The sequence below is a fragment of the Paramormyrops kingsleyae genome, chromosome 1 (assembly GCF_048594095.1).
Source record: "Paramormyrops kingsleyae isolate MSU_618 chromosome 1, PKINGS_0.4, whole genome shotgun sequence".
Classification (NCBI taxonomy): domain Eukaryota; kingdom Metazoa; phylum Chordata; class Actinopteri; order Osteoglossiformes; family Mormyridae; genus Paramormyrops; species Paramormyrops kingsleyae.
The window spans coordinates 8565162-8579831 of NC_132797.1; the positions used below are offsets into that span (position 1 = coordinate 8565162).

The 14670-nt window shown below is 44.0% G+C and overlaps 1 protein-coding gene across 4 annotated transcripts; it reads left to right on the forward strand.

The window, feature by feature from the left end:
- Positions 1–24: 24 nt before the first annotated feature.
- Positions 25–14325, forward strand: asz1 (ankyrin repeat, SAM and basic leucine zipper domain containing 1). Of its 4 annotated transcripts, XM_023809027.2 has the most exons (14): positions 25–159; positions 2360–2454; positions 3521–3626; positions 3828–3950; positions 6358–6469; positions 9058–9169; positions 9387–9521; positions 9835–9956; positions 10119–10188; positions 10292–10348; positions 11473–11585; positions 11953–12058; positions 13050–13163; positions 14054–14325. In XM_023809027.2, the coding sequence occupies exons 2-14, from the start codon at positions 2368–2370 to the stop codon at positions 14201–14203; spliced, it is 1407 nt and encodes a 468-aa protein (XP_023664795.1). In that variant the 5' UTR covers positions 25–159; positions 2360–2367; the 3' UTR covers positions 14204–14325. The 4 variants fall into 4 exon arrangements, with proteins under 4 accessions (XP_023664795.1, XP_023664794.1, XP_023664796.1 ...); XM_023809026.2 differs by lacking the exon at positions 25–159 and having other exon boundaries at positions 2324–2454; XM_023809028.2 differs by lacking the exons at positions 25–159; positions 13050–13163 and having other exon boundaries at positions 2324–2454.
- The last annotated feature ends 345 nt before the right edge of the window (positions 14326–14670 follow it).

Consider the following 14670-nt stretch of genomic DNA (forward strand, 5'->3'; position numbering starts at 1 on the left):
GCAAAGTAGGCGCTGATTAGAGAAAGAGACGCTGCAAATCGCTGCCAAATGCCTGGAGATATCACCCCCATGCAGCCCCCTCTCAGCCGCGTGCTACTTTGGCACAACATATCACCACGAAAAGACATAGGCTGCGTGGACTGAAGCACAACTTCGCTTGTAAGTGTCTGAGAAAAGAGTCTACTGATTGTAAACTGCTTCACATGAAACCACAGATATAAAGTGCATTCAGTTATACAGTGTAGAAATAATAAATATATCCCGTTTAGGCGTGACCATATCCTGTTACATGAAAGTTAATTTTCTGTAGGCTATAGGCTACGCTATTGAGAAATCAGGTTTTATTAAATTGTATTTTTTACTTTTGCTGTTGTACGAAATTTAACAGTAGGCAGCGTAAATTGTATTTTTCGCGGTTTATAGGGATTACCTCAAATAAAGCGCCATAGTGTGACGTGAAAAGCGTGCAGATGCTCACCCTGCTGTTATTTTTTGGAAGTAGTACAAATATTTAATTTAAACATTTTATAATCTTTTTTTTTTTCAAAAAATGGGTTGCATTTAAAAATGCATATATATATATATATAAAATCAGGGACCTTCTACTTTCATATACATGACACACAGGAAACAGATAACTGTGTAACCAGATACAGATAAGATGGGAAACCTAAAAAGGCACTTAAGAAATCACAAACAGAAAAATAATGTGCAAATTTTCCCTAATTATGGGGACCTTCTAATTTCAGTTCCGTTATTTAATATAAAATACATAACACACAGGAAACGGATAAGATGGGAAACCTAAAAAGGCACTTAAGAAATCACAAACAGAAAAATAATGTGTTTTCCCATACATGGTGGGTTTAGTTTTTCAAGTGCTGTGAGAAATGCAGCTTTCAGTTTCACATTTTTGTAACGAAGGAGAAAGTTCACAGTGACTCTAGCATGTGCAGAAGGCGGCCATTGCAGTGATTTATGTCAGTGATTTATAATGACATCTAAAATCTTTACCAAATCAGCTGCTAAACTACTTTACTTTATAAACAAATATGCATGACTGACAGTAGTATCTCTTCTGAATTGAGGCAAAGCTTTATATTACTAAAAACTATACATTTATTATTCATAACTAAAATACATTAGATATATATTAATATTCTTTTTCACCCTGCCAGTTTAAACTTGAAAAAAAGGTAAAATCCTAAAAGTAAATTAAAATCAATAATATTAATAGCCTAATTGTTATATTCATATATAGGCCTATTGCTATGTTAATAAATGGTTATGACATAAATATTAATATATTAGCCTAATATTTATTTATTTATGTTAATGTGCTGGGTCTTTTTATTCCAATGATGTCTTTTTAAGTGGAGACAATACAAATTATTTTATTTATGCGTCTGGATGCATGTGTTCTAACAAACCATCAATGTTACAACCTGTCAATGGAAGAACAGTACTGTGGTTAAGAATTGAACCTTCTAACCAGTATCCCATAAGATAAGAGAAGCTGAGACAGGTTAAATCCTCTGTTAGAGTGATCTGAAACTGGGACAAGTTAAATCCCCTTTTAGAGTGATCTGAAACTGGGATAGGTTAAATCCCCTTTTAGAGTGATCTGAAGCTGGGACAGGTTAAATCCCCTTTTAGGGTAATCAGAAGCTGGGAGATTAAATGCCCTCTTATAGTGATCCAGAGCTGGGACAGGTTAAATCCCATGTTAGAGTGATTTGGTGGGTCTATATTTTTCACTGAGGGAAAATGACTTTCCCTCATGTTTTCGTTGCACGCTTTTTGATCCATGTAAGCGGTTGGTCACTATAACCATGAACACTATATGCGGTTTCTACTGTATTCATTACTACGGTCTGTATCCAGAACCAGCACTGAGCGAGTACATCTGCTGTAGCTGCACACACATACACACACTATTGTTAATGTTTTTAATGATAAAAAACTAAATAGCTTGATGATCGTTTGATTTGATTTGAAGCTATAATGTCCACTAACGTGTTTGTTTACCGAAACGGCAATAGTGGAGCAAAGGAAGGCAATTTTGTATATTGATGAGAATTGTATGTCAAATTATTCTTATTTTATTAATAATATATAATAATGTCATAACGTATAATAAATTTATAATTATTGTGCATTTATTGTAATTAATATTATTTTCAATAATAATAATTATTAATTAAATCCCAAAAGAGCAATCCAAAGATTTATCTTCATCGGCTCCACAAAAACGAACAAAGGGACAAATACGCGTTGTTTACGTATATTCTACGCGTATTTTACGCATTAAAATTCACGTGTTTTTGCGCCGACGGCCCGCACCTGACGCACGCCGAAGCGGACACGATGAAGCGGCGCCAAGGCATGCCTGCCGGTGAGGAAAGTGACACTGACGACGAATGGGACGTGGGATACCACAGGAAAAACGGCAAGGTAAAATAAAAAAGGAAAAGTGTTTATTATAATTATATATTTATTTAAAAGCCGCCTGTTGGCGTCGGCTCCGGACTGGCGGTCTGCGTAAAACCACAATCCCTCAAGCGTAACTATCGCTCGGTACCTGTTGTGCAAGTTTATTTCTTGATAGACTTATCGATTTTTTAAAAATATTTGACCAGCCGGGATAGTGACTCGATGAAGGCTTAATTTCTTAGTTGCGGATGGAGATGTAACAGAGACGAAGCGCCTGACTGACTAGCCGCCAAACCTCATCACTGTCCGCCTTTTCGAACGGTGCCGGTGTTCTGTCGAGTTAGACTACCGTAGTGCTAATCGATAACCCTAACCGTATCCCCCCTAAAACCTTACCCTAACCCCCCCTCCCAAAAAAAACAACCCTTAAAATCCTAACCCATAGAACTTTACCCCAATCCCAAAACGGTAGAACTGCACATGCGCAGAAAGGCTCCATAGCACGTCTCGGTAGGTAGCTCAACTAGTCAGAATACCGGCACGCGGAGTGTCCGGAATGACGCTTCTGGCCGCACATGGAGGAATATCCGCACTTATGTTTGTAACGCGCCGCTTACGACGGCAGAGCATTAGCCTGCAAAGTTATTAGCTAATGCCCATGAAGCTCAAAAGCAGGTTTAAAACCGGCCGTGTGTCACAAATACATAATTGCGAATACATAATATTTGTAAATCATATGAAAGATTGTTTTTTATGTACCTTTTTTTGTCTTGAGATAGTGTTTAAAAACTATTTTATTTTTCCTCCCTAGAATACTGAAAATGGTTTGGTCTGAGCTCTGTTGCCATGTGCAAAATGCAAATGGAAAATGCATCGTGTCCGTTATAACCAGTCAGCGACCTGTGCAGAGAGGGTTGATATGGGTGGCGGGGGTCCTTGAAGATGATCTTGACCACAGGCGTGAGTGAGACACTTGGCTGGTGTGTGTGTGTGTGTGAGAGAGAGAGAGAGAGAGGAAGTGTCTGTCTGTCAGGGAGAGACTGTGAGACTGCATATAAAATCATTTTTAATTTTTGTATGTCCTCAGGGTTCACATGTCTCCGTACCGGGGTCTGAGGAAGACCAAGCGGTGATCCTTAAAAAGGCCATCAGCACTGGAGATGCTGAGCTTGTCAGCCACCTGCTGGACACGGGTAAGTTTATCCAGTGACTGCACACTGCCTGTGGCAAGGGAGAGAGAGAGAGTGCATGACTGGGTCATCTGTGGTATGTCTGAGTACAACACAATCCACAGTAATAAGACTTAGTTACCGTGATTCAACTTCTCCTAGCATCAGATGGGCATCAGGCATTGTCTTGGCCTGCTCTTGGTGACCCGTGCCCCTTCTCCTCAGGTGTGACTGTGGAGTCTCGTCTTGGTCTTGACTGGACGCTGCTCATGGCTGCTGTCTATGGGGCCCACTACAAGCTAGCCAAGCTTCTGCTGGACCGGGGGGCTGGTGTGAACTTCAGCAGCGGTACGCCCGCTCTCCGGAGCCTTTGTTTCCTGACACGGTGAACAGATAGTGACTCGCTTCACCGAATATGCCCGAGTCTCTCATTAAGCTTGGCTTCTGAATTTCATCACATTAATAACCCCTCAGGTTAGTTTTAATGGGATCGTTCATTTCTCTGAATTCTGAAGAGCAGCTGCGCACAGCAGATCTTGGCCTGATGATGTCACCACATACCATCTTCTTTGTAGTACACATGACCGTGAAATGTTTAATTCCTTATACGATATGGATATACCTGAAGGGGTAGTCCAGAAATATACATTTGCAGTAAATATCGTGTCTTTTACACCAGCGGTGCCCAACTCCAGTCCTGGGGGGCCAGAGCCCTGCACATTTTTGGGTTTCCCCTCATTTAACAAACCTGATCCAACTCCTTGTGCTAATTACCACACAACTCTTGAGCTGAATCATTTATGGTGGAACAGGGAGAGAACTAAGCTGCACAGGGCTCCGGCCCTCCAGGACTGGAGTTGGGCACCCCTGTTTTACAGTATAAATTGAACCTTCTAACCAGTATCCCTTAAGATGAGAGAAGCTGAGACAGGTTAAATCCTCCGTTAGAGTGATCTGAAGCTGAGACAGGTAAAATCCCCTTTTAGGGTAATCAGAAGCTGGAAGATTAAATGCCCTGTTATAGTGATCCAGAGCTGGGACAGGTTAAATCCCATGTTAGAGTGATTTGGTGGGTCTATATTTTTCACTGAGGGAAAATGACTTTTAAGGAGTTGCCAAATTACTAGACTCTGCCAAAGGTTTCTCTGGTCAAATAAGACTTGTCAAGTTGACTGTGATCTTTTCTAATCTGTCTATCAACCAATCCTGACAGGAACTTAAAGGGGAATATCAGAGCTTGATTAGGTCCAGCCGGCCCGATAGGATGCTTCAAACCTCTGCAATTGCTGGATTGGCAGAATTTCACAATGGCTTCAAACAATAGGCCACATACTATGGAATGTGAAGAAACGAAGGAGTTATTTTTCAAGAATATGCTTGCGAAAAATGTTATGTTCCACGTTCTTTTAATTATTATTGCATTCGAGCCAAAATGGGAACCAATTAGAATGCACGCTCTTTGTCTTCATCTGACAGTACTTAATGGCTGTGACGCAAAGGAGGACGTATTGAAAACATTTGCTAATCCACAGTGTGTGTTTAGTTTACACTTCCAGTTTGGTTTTTCTTGAAAATTGAACACATCTGTTAGTCCTGGTAACTGGGAGGACGTTTGTCTGCTGGAGTAATCGGGGCGATTTCACGTTGTGCACATCTAGAGCGACAGGCCAGTCAGACCTTGGGGCCTCAAAGGGAAATAATTAAACCGGAGACACAGCCGTGGCCACATCCTAATTTGTGTTCCGCTGAATGTACAAGCGATTGATAAAGCCAGTACATGCAGTGTGGCTCTGTCGTCATCCCTCAGCCCCACAACAGTCTGTGTTTATTTTCCTGGTCCGACACAGACAGAGCATTTTGTACGTGTGCCACATCACTCTGAGCCCTGGCCTGAGTCAGGCCAAAACCAAACACTCAGCTAAAAGCTCCCTTTGTCAGCTATCTCTCTATAATATGGATCATTTCCAGAATTAACGTCTAATTTAGCATCTGTTAATGTTCAGTCACAAAATGCTTAGTCTCTGCCCAGTGTTACACTGCCTACTGTAATGCTGTCTGTTTAGAAAATAGATGAATAGAAGTGTCCTATTTTTAATGTATTTTTGTATCAGTTTAGTCTATAGACTGTGTTACTCGCACGGGTCACGCCGCCCGTGTTACTCGCACAGACCGGGACATCACGCTGCCTATGTTACTCGCACAGATCATGTCCACTGTGCTCCTTGCACAGACCGGAACATTACGGCATCTGTATTACTCCCACAGACCGGTACATCGCGCCGCCTGTGTTGCTCGCACAGACCGGTACATCACACCACCTGTGTTGCTCGCACAGACCGGTACATCGCGCCGCCTGTGTTGCTCGCACAGACCGATACATCGCGCCGCCTGTGTTGCTCGCACACACCGGTACATCGCGCCGCCTGTGTTGCTCACACAGACCGATACATCGCGCCGCCTGTGTTGCTCGCACAGACCGGTACATCGCGCCGCCTGTGTTGCTCGCACAGACCGGTACATCGCGCCGCCTGTGTTGCTCGCACAGACCGATACATCGCGCCGCCTGTGTTGCTCGCACACACCGGTACATCGCGCCGCCTGTGTTGCTCGCACAGACCGGTACATCACGCCGCCTGTGTTACTCGCACAGACTGGTACATCACCCTGCCTGTGTTGCTCACACAGACTGGTACATCACCCTGCCTGTGTTGCTCACACAGATCGGTACATCACGCCGCCTGTGTTACTCCCACAGATCGGTGCACTGTGCTGATGGCTGCCTGTACTGCGTCTGCCTCAGAAGACCGGATTGTCCAATGTGTGGAACTACTTCTGTCCAGGAACGCTGATCCCAACGTGCCCAATAAGTAAGATGGAGGGCATCACATCTCCCCTGAGTCCTACCTTTGACACGCTAATATCAGTAATTCGGAATGGGTGTGATATCTGTCACTACTTCAGACACATGATCAGTTATCAGTTCATATCTGGCAAAGGGACAGATTTAGAATTGTCTGCTGTTTAAAAGTCCCGGCTATCATTCAACTAAGAGAAGTCTGATAAGAGTTAAAATATGGATGATGAGATTATTCATAGAGTGTGTCATTGTTAAAGTGATTGCAGGCGTCCATAAAGATATTTATGAGATATTAAATGGGATTAAGCTGGAGGATCCTGTGACTGACGCAGGCATGGTGTGCTGACAGAGAATGCGTTTTCCCAGGCCATGCATAGTCAAAGCCCCGCCCCCTTCGAACCCGGGAGGCAGCCCACGCTGCTTTGTCTTCGCTATGACGTCCTGTTATGGCGTGTACTCGTGCAGAGCCCAGACAGACAAACAAACAGTGACCGCGGGGTCCGGTAACTCCTGTGCGCTGACAGCAGCGAGCCGGGCCGAGCCGCCCATAGACTTCTGATGTGTGTCTGGAAGCCTTTAGCACTGTCTTCTGTCTGCAGACATTTCTCGCAGCAAACCATGGGTGCAGTTTCTCCGCGGTGTTTGTTTTCCTGACCAGCGTGTGGCACTAAGGGCTGCAGCCCCTCGGTAGGAAACTGATTGTTTCCTCCTCAGACAAAATATTTGGGAAAACAACAACAAAATAAGGCAGAGAGCTACGGGGGGGTCCACGAGCTGCAGAATGTGTAAATTTAACCGGCAATTAGCAGTGTCTGGATTGTCTGGAATCCTGTGGTAAAGACACGCACACAGCAATGCAGATGTGACTGTAAGGATGCTGCCTCACTCACCATGGGATGTAAATCTGTGACCCTGCAGCAGGATTTTGTAGTGCCTTGTATGTTAAAGGTGGACAAGGTCGCTCACTCATTGCAACTTTGTATCTCCCCCCCCCCACCCCCCCATGTGTAAAATGCGGGAATAACTACTGTGCCAAGAAGTGACTGAACCAGGGGAAGCTGAGAGCTTTTGATAAAGCGTAATGGATGAAGGAATTATCACCGTGTTTGTTCACAGGGCCGTATTTTGGTTCCAGTGACATTTTAACAGTTTTCTTTGTTTGATGGAAAGTCGATTGACCACCGGCCTGGATCTCTGATAAGGTGTTGCCGTACCAAGGTGAATTTCCTCATTGACTTTGTGATCTGTCGGCCTGAACATTTAATGGCCTTCGGGATGTCACCAGCTGTCCCTTACAGTGAGCGATGGTCCTGGGCTGTCCTGGGGGCCGGCATGGTCTGGGCTGTCCGGCATGGTGTTGTCACATCTGGGACAGTACAGGGTGGCCACTAGCCTTTCAGCTTCCACTGGGAATTGTCAGCCCAATTTAATCTTAAATTCTTCAGTAGTTATTTTTTTTTTTTATCAACAAGGCAGTGAAAGAAATTGTGTATTTGTCTCTGTGTGAGCTCATCACATAGCAGGTCCTACAGAACAGACCGGAAGGCAAGTACAGGACTGTGCAAAAGTCTTAGGCAGTAAAAGAAAATGTTTAAATGACCTTCGTATTGATACAAAACTGACACAAAGTGTGTCGGCTTGGCCATCTCATATGCTCTCTAGCGTAGCATGTTTGGCTAATCAACACCTCATTGACTTTTTAAGTAATTAAATTAAGTAATTTAGTGAGCTGGTACTGAAATTGAACGAAAACGCTGAATGGCTGGGGTGCCCCTCAGGAGAGGTTAGGGACCTGAAGCGCTGTTCATCTAGTCATCCAGCTAGATATCAGTAGCTTTTTGGAGAACCGGAGAAATTCTTGTTAGTTTTTATTATTTCTCTTAATTTGCATATGCTCTAATGTTACATAGTGTTTATGTTCTGAGCAAATATATACTTACTACCCAGATAAATAGCCTTAAAAATCTCCTTTGACTGCCTAAGACTTTTGCACAGTACTGTACATCACAGCGGTGATTGTCTGCTATCTGGTTGTGTAAATCCTTTTATCACAAGTGTCCAATATTTCATGTTTTTTTCCCGACAATGCCCTTCTTATCTCTGGTCCAAAAATGTGCGATTATGTCGCTCAATAACCTGGTGATGTATAGGGGCTGAACTGAGTTAGACCAGAGACATCCTTGGTTATAGCTACAATGACAGTTTTATTTAATGCTGAAATTATTGAAGGTAGCTATCAGTGAGTAGAGCTGTAAACTGTCAAATGGTGCTAAATAGCCACAGCAAAGGTTAGCTGTTATGGTTTTTGGCGGCATCTAGTGGACGATGATGGCAGCTTCTCAATAATCGGCTGCACACATTGAAACCATACTCCCATGTTATTCCCTTATAGTGGAAGCCTCCTTGCTGGCTGCAACAGTGACGTTAGGCTTAAACTCATTTTCCCCACCCACCACTAAAATGTGCTTCTTCTTTAACAATTTGAAAAATGAATGCAAAGTTACTAGTTATCTGGAAGGTAAATTTAAAGTTTGTATGAGTGTGCTTTGTGAATAACATTTGATGAGCTGTCCAGTTTGTACGATCATTTCTCTGCAGGTCTGGGATGACGGCTCTCATGATGGCAGCCAGAGATGGCTATTGTCAACTGATTAATCTTCTGGTTTCTCATGGAGCGAAGATCAACCTCCAAGATTGTAATGGATACACGGTGAGGGGGCAAAGAAAACATCGACTGGCCATTTGTTCATTGATCAGTGAGGAAGTCTTCAGCTTGAATGACTTCCCAGAGAGCTGGTGATTTTTCAGCAGCTACTTAGAGAAATAAATACAATTTGTAGTATTTTTCATAACAAACACGAGCTACTTATAGTTATTATGTGTTTCTGTTTTCTTTGTTGGTTGGATTGTTGACTGGGGAACACTAGGCTCTTGCAACAGCAGCTCAGTATGGTCAAGAAAATGCTGTGAGGAAGCTTCTGCAGCTCGGGGCTGACAAGAGCATCAAGACGAGGGAGGGGAGGAGTGCTTTGGATGTTGCCAGGACACACAGACACACTCAGGTAAGGGAGGAGAGCTTTGGATGTTGCTAGGATACAGAGACACACTCAGGTAAGGGAGGAGAGCTTTGGATGTTGCTAGGATACAGAGACACACTCAGGTAAGGGAGGAGAGCTTTGGATGTTGCTAGGATACAGAGACACACTCAGGTAAGGGAGGAGAGCTTTGGATGTTGCCAGGATACAGAGACACACTCAGGTAAGGGAGGAGAGCTTTGGATGGCTATTGATGTAATATGAAGAGTATACACTCTGTTCAGTCAGTAATAGTTGTAACAGTTATTACAAATTTCTTATACATTTATATTCATCACAGATTTCTAGGCTCATAATGTGCTCCAGAGATGACGATGGAGATGTGGAAATGTCATGCAAGGAAAAAACACTCTCTCAATTCTTCAGACAAAATCCTGTGCCAGACAGTACCCCTGTAGTGAGGTGAGATGATGATTTACAGGAGTCTCCATAGCTAGTACATTTATAAAGTTGTCTGCTAACTTGTGGCAGAGAAGGTTCGTGTTAGTGTTTAAGGTACGGTCTGATATTATCCTTTTAACGTTGTGGAGAAACAAGCTAGAGAAGAGTGTTTGTTGTCTTCAGTTCTGTCAGACTGTCTGATGTTGAACTGCTTCTGCATGGACTCGATTTGGAGCGCCTTTCGGACTTGCTGGTGAGTACTTGTGCTATACTGTTACATCCTGTGAATAAGTGCTCACTTTGAAATGGAAAAATACCGTAACGTCTTGAACCAACTGGTTTGGTCTTCAAAACAGGATAATGATGTAACCTGGACCGATCTTTCAACAATGGAGAAGGCAGACTTGGAAAAAGTAAGGCTAAAAGTCATTCTTAGTTCCCGTGTTGGTCCAAACAGTCGAGGAGTTGGATATGGGGTCTATGTTTTTGGTTACTTTTCCAGATCAGTGTTTCCCCCAGGTTTACAGCTTTGGTGGGGGGGGGCAGACAGACGACGACAGGATTCATGGTGTTCATGTGTTTCTTTTAATGACAGCAGTCAATATAACAAGTGAACTAAACATCAGAACATTTCTTTTTATGATGATTATCCACAAAGTGTGCAGCTTTTGTCACTGCAGTATATCTTTCTGGGCTTTTGGAAGAACATTTCTAGAGCCCCTTGATATGGGAAGTCAGAAACGTCTGGCCCATTTACTGAGATCCGCATGCAGGCTGCAAGATGGTCTCCTTGCAGCCTATTGCGGATGTTTGTCTTTACCTGCAAATACATTAACTGTTAGGCTTTAAAAGTGGTAGCTGATAGCTTAAAATATTGATAGTTTAAAGCAGAAAATCCCATTGTGAAACGTATTTATTACCTCTTTATACTTGAGAAGTCTCTCTCACAGTTTACACTTTTGGCCAAGGCTGATATTTCTGTCTGCTTTTAAGGTGGTTGATGCGACATATTTTCTGACACGCGCTCTCTGTCCGCTGGTGGGAGTGTGCTCACCTGTGTCTGTGCGCGTGCATCGGGGCAGAGCTCCGCCATGCGCGATACAGAGAGCAGAGGAGAATTGTAAACACGCGACCGTGTAGAGAGAAAAATGACAAGCTGTTGTGTAAATAAGATAAATAACAAGGCTATTTAATAAAAGGACAATGTATAGACCTGTTCTATAGGAAAGGTAACCTTAAATGACTTCTGTTGTGATCTGGTGCTATACAGAAAATAAAATTAACTTGACCTTCAAGGGGGGGCGGGGCGGGGCGCCACCCTAATATAATGGTAAGGGAAACACTGCAGATAATTTTTACACGATGGAACTAACTCTTACCTGCAACATTCTTGTGTCAAATTACAGAACAGTGATTGTCTCTAAAAATCCATACTTTGAAATGTGAAAATGATATATATAAGCAGAATCTATATTGTATCATAATATAATTTAGTCACTCGTTGTGGACTTGATACCGCAAAACCGTCTTGCCGTAGATGGGCATCACAAACCCAGAAGATCAGAAGAAGATCTTGGATGCAGTGTCGACGATGAACCTGGACTCCATAGCTCCAGATGTTCTTGCGCAACTGGGCAACATCGACAGCCGGTCAGTGTACGGGCCGCTTTCCGTCAGTTAATCACCACAGAAACATTCCTGTGGCACAGAGAGTGAGATTACAGCACTGGCTGTGATTGAAGGTGACAGAGACCTGTGATGTTTAGGAAACACTGGAAGTAAAAGTTGCGTAGTAAAATGGATGTTTTTTTGTATTATATGGAGCTTTTAAATTTTTATGAAAAGATTTTGCGATTCTTTCAGCATTATAGAAACTTTCGCAGAACTAGCATATCGGAGAGGGTTTTATATGAATAATTTTAGCTGGTAGCTTCCATCTCGCTTCAGCTCGGTAGACCTTCTCAGGCATTTCTCTGCTGTTCCCTGAACATGTGCTACGCTCTGTGCTGCAAAGCAGCAGTGAAGATCTGTACACCCTGCTGGTCAGTCTTAGACAGCAATGCTGCTGCCTTACGGAGGTGGTTCAGGACGCCATAAAGAAGTTTCCCAAACAGCCCTCTGAGGTAAGATGTGTTTCTCAATCCCAGGAAGGCAAAGGTCGTACTTGCGGTCTTGGCAAGACCGGTCCTACTTGCCTCCCAAGAACAAACTTGTGGCACAATGATTTGGTCTTGTTCAGTGATGATTCAACCAGGGATTTTTACAGTCCTCTCTGCTTCTGTTCTTGAGTATTGGAACTGCTCACTAGTTATGGAAGATGACGTAAAACGGGTGCACAAGTATGCACGAAAATTGGGAAACGCCCAAGGTGTCTGCTGATGTGTGCACGGCCAGCGAGGGCTATCAGTAAGATGTTAAGGCTCCACTCTGCACGGCCAGCGAGGGCTATCAGTAAGATGTTAAGGCTCCACTCTGCACGGCCAGCGAGGGCTATCAGTAAGATGTTAAGGCTCCACTCTGCACGGCCAGCGAGGGCTATCAGTAAGATGTTAAGGCTCCACTCTGCACGGCCAGCGAGGGCTATCAGTAAGATGTTAAGGCTCCACTCTGCACGGCCAGCGAGGGCTATCAGTAAGATGTTAAGGCTCCACTCTGCACGGCCAGCGAGGGCTATCAGTAAGATGTTAAGGCTCCACTCTGCACGGACAGCGAGGGCTATCAGTAAGATGTTAAGGCTCCACTCTGCACGGCCAGCGAGGGCTATCAGTAAGATGTTAAGGCTCCACTCTGCACGGACAGCGAGGGCTATCAGTAAGATGTTAAGGCTCCACTCTGCACGGCCAGCGAGGGCTATCAGTAAGATGTTAAGGCTCCACTCTGCACGGCCAGCGAGGGCTATCAGTAAGATGTTAAGGCTCCACTCTGCACGGCCAGCGAGGGCTATCAGTAAGATGTTAAGGCTCCACTCTGCACGGCCAGCGAGGGCTATCAGTAAGATGTTAAGGCTCCACTCTGCACGGCCAGCGAGGGCTATCAGTAAGATGTTAAGGCTCCACTCTGCACGGTCAGCGAGGGCTATCAGCAACATGTTAAGGCTCCACTCTGCACGGCCAGCTCATCCTGACCCTGGACCCGAAGCGGGAGTCGCAGACTGTCTGCAGCCAGCTGCTCCTGCAGATCGAGGACCTACAGAAGGAGGTGACGTGTATGAGGGGCCTGTTTGACAGGGTGAGCACTGGTCCCACCTCAGCAGAGCTCTACTGCGCTTTTTAACTGGGATCTCCACACCTATAGGGAATAGGCAGCCACGTCAAGGCACATCGCTTTCTATGTTGCTGTCACCATATTGGTACTGTGAAATTTTCAGTGCAATAAGTGTCCAGTTCAGTTTTTATCTTTACCTTCTGTATTGGACCTTTGTACTTGGTTACACTGGCACCTGTTGTTTTGCACTATAGCGGTACTGAGAAATCTCCTTAAGCATTGCATTCACACACCATTTTGCGATGTTTTCCACGCCCATCATCGGAACAGTTACGGCAGCTGATAATGGACAAACATCAGATATCTGCCAGACATGCAGATTGTGTCTATATATCATCGGTCGCTCCAGGACCATATCTGTATGTCTGCATGACGTGAAAATCAGGTTCAGTGTTTGCTCATCTGAACCAACCTGAGCTTGTAAATACATGTTTACCTGATACGGTCTGGGATCAGATCATTTTAATTCCTATTGTTTGTTTCATTCTTTGACCTCTTGCCCTGTGCCTTGTTTCCCTTTTATTCAGCTGCGTAGTTTTCAGAAGGAATTTCAGTGCCTGGCTGGTGACCTCTAAGGTCACACCGTCCCTTGTCATCATGCGCTGTCTGTTTTCCTTAATTGGGAAACGCTGTCTAAAAATGTTAGAGATGCTGTTTTATTCACAGAAATGGACTGGCATTCATGTTTAGCACTTGTGTAGAAATCCATGTGTTGAGCTTTTAAACCAAACCAAAGCACAAGGTTACTTGACTGAAACAGCCGTGAATGTTTAGTTATTCATTTGGTTCCTCCACATTGATCGTTTAGCATAAATCTGTGGTTCTGAGTCGTCCACTTATTCCACTTGTCCAAGATGGACCCCAGCGAGGACCCCTGTGGGCTGCCCTGGGCTGCCCGATGCAGCACCTGGAAGAGGAGGGTCCTGATGGGCTGTGCTGTGGGCGTCCTCTGCAGTGGCCTGATCTGTGTGCTTTCACACATTCGAAGCCCCAAGGTCGTGTAAACACCTTATGTACAGACAATCATTGATTTTTATAACCTTTGTGTTCAGGGTTTTTTGAGTTAATTGATTACTTCTTGCGTATTGTTCTGAACATTTTTTTAATAAATGTTGAACTTCTACAATAGTATGGTTCATTGTCTCAGAACAGCTAACTAAAGTTTTCAGTGTTAGTTTGTTTTGAAATGTAGGAAAGCTGTAGGATCACAGCTGGGGGGGGGAGGGGGGTGTCGGGGGATTGCCATTTCGTAGGGGGGGGTCATCGTCTGATTTAAACAGAATTGCTGCTTGGTGTTCCATCCTTCCTTGTGCCTATAACTGCCATTATCAAAACCCGAATGAGCTTTAAAATGGCACATACAGATCTTATGTTGCATTAACGTTACATTGAGTGTCACAAGGTATACAGGATAGGGTTGTACTTTTCAGGGTTTATGTTCAAAAGAATAGGACATTGTTTCAAAAGTTAT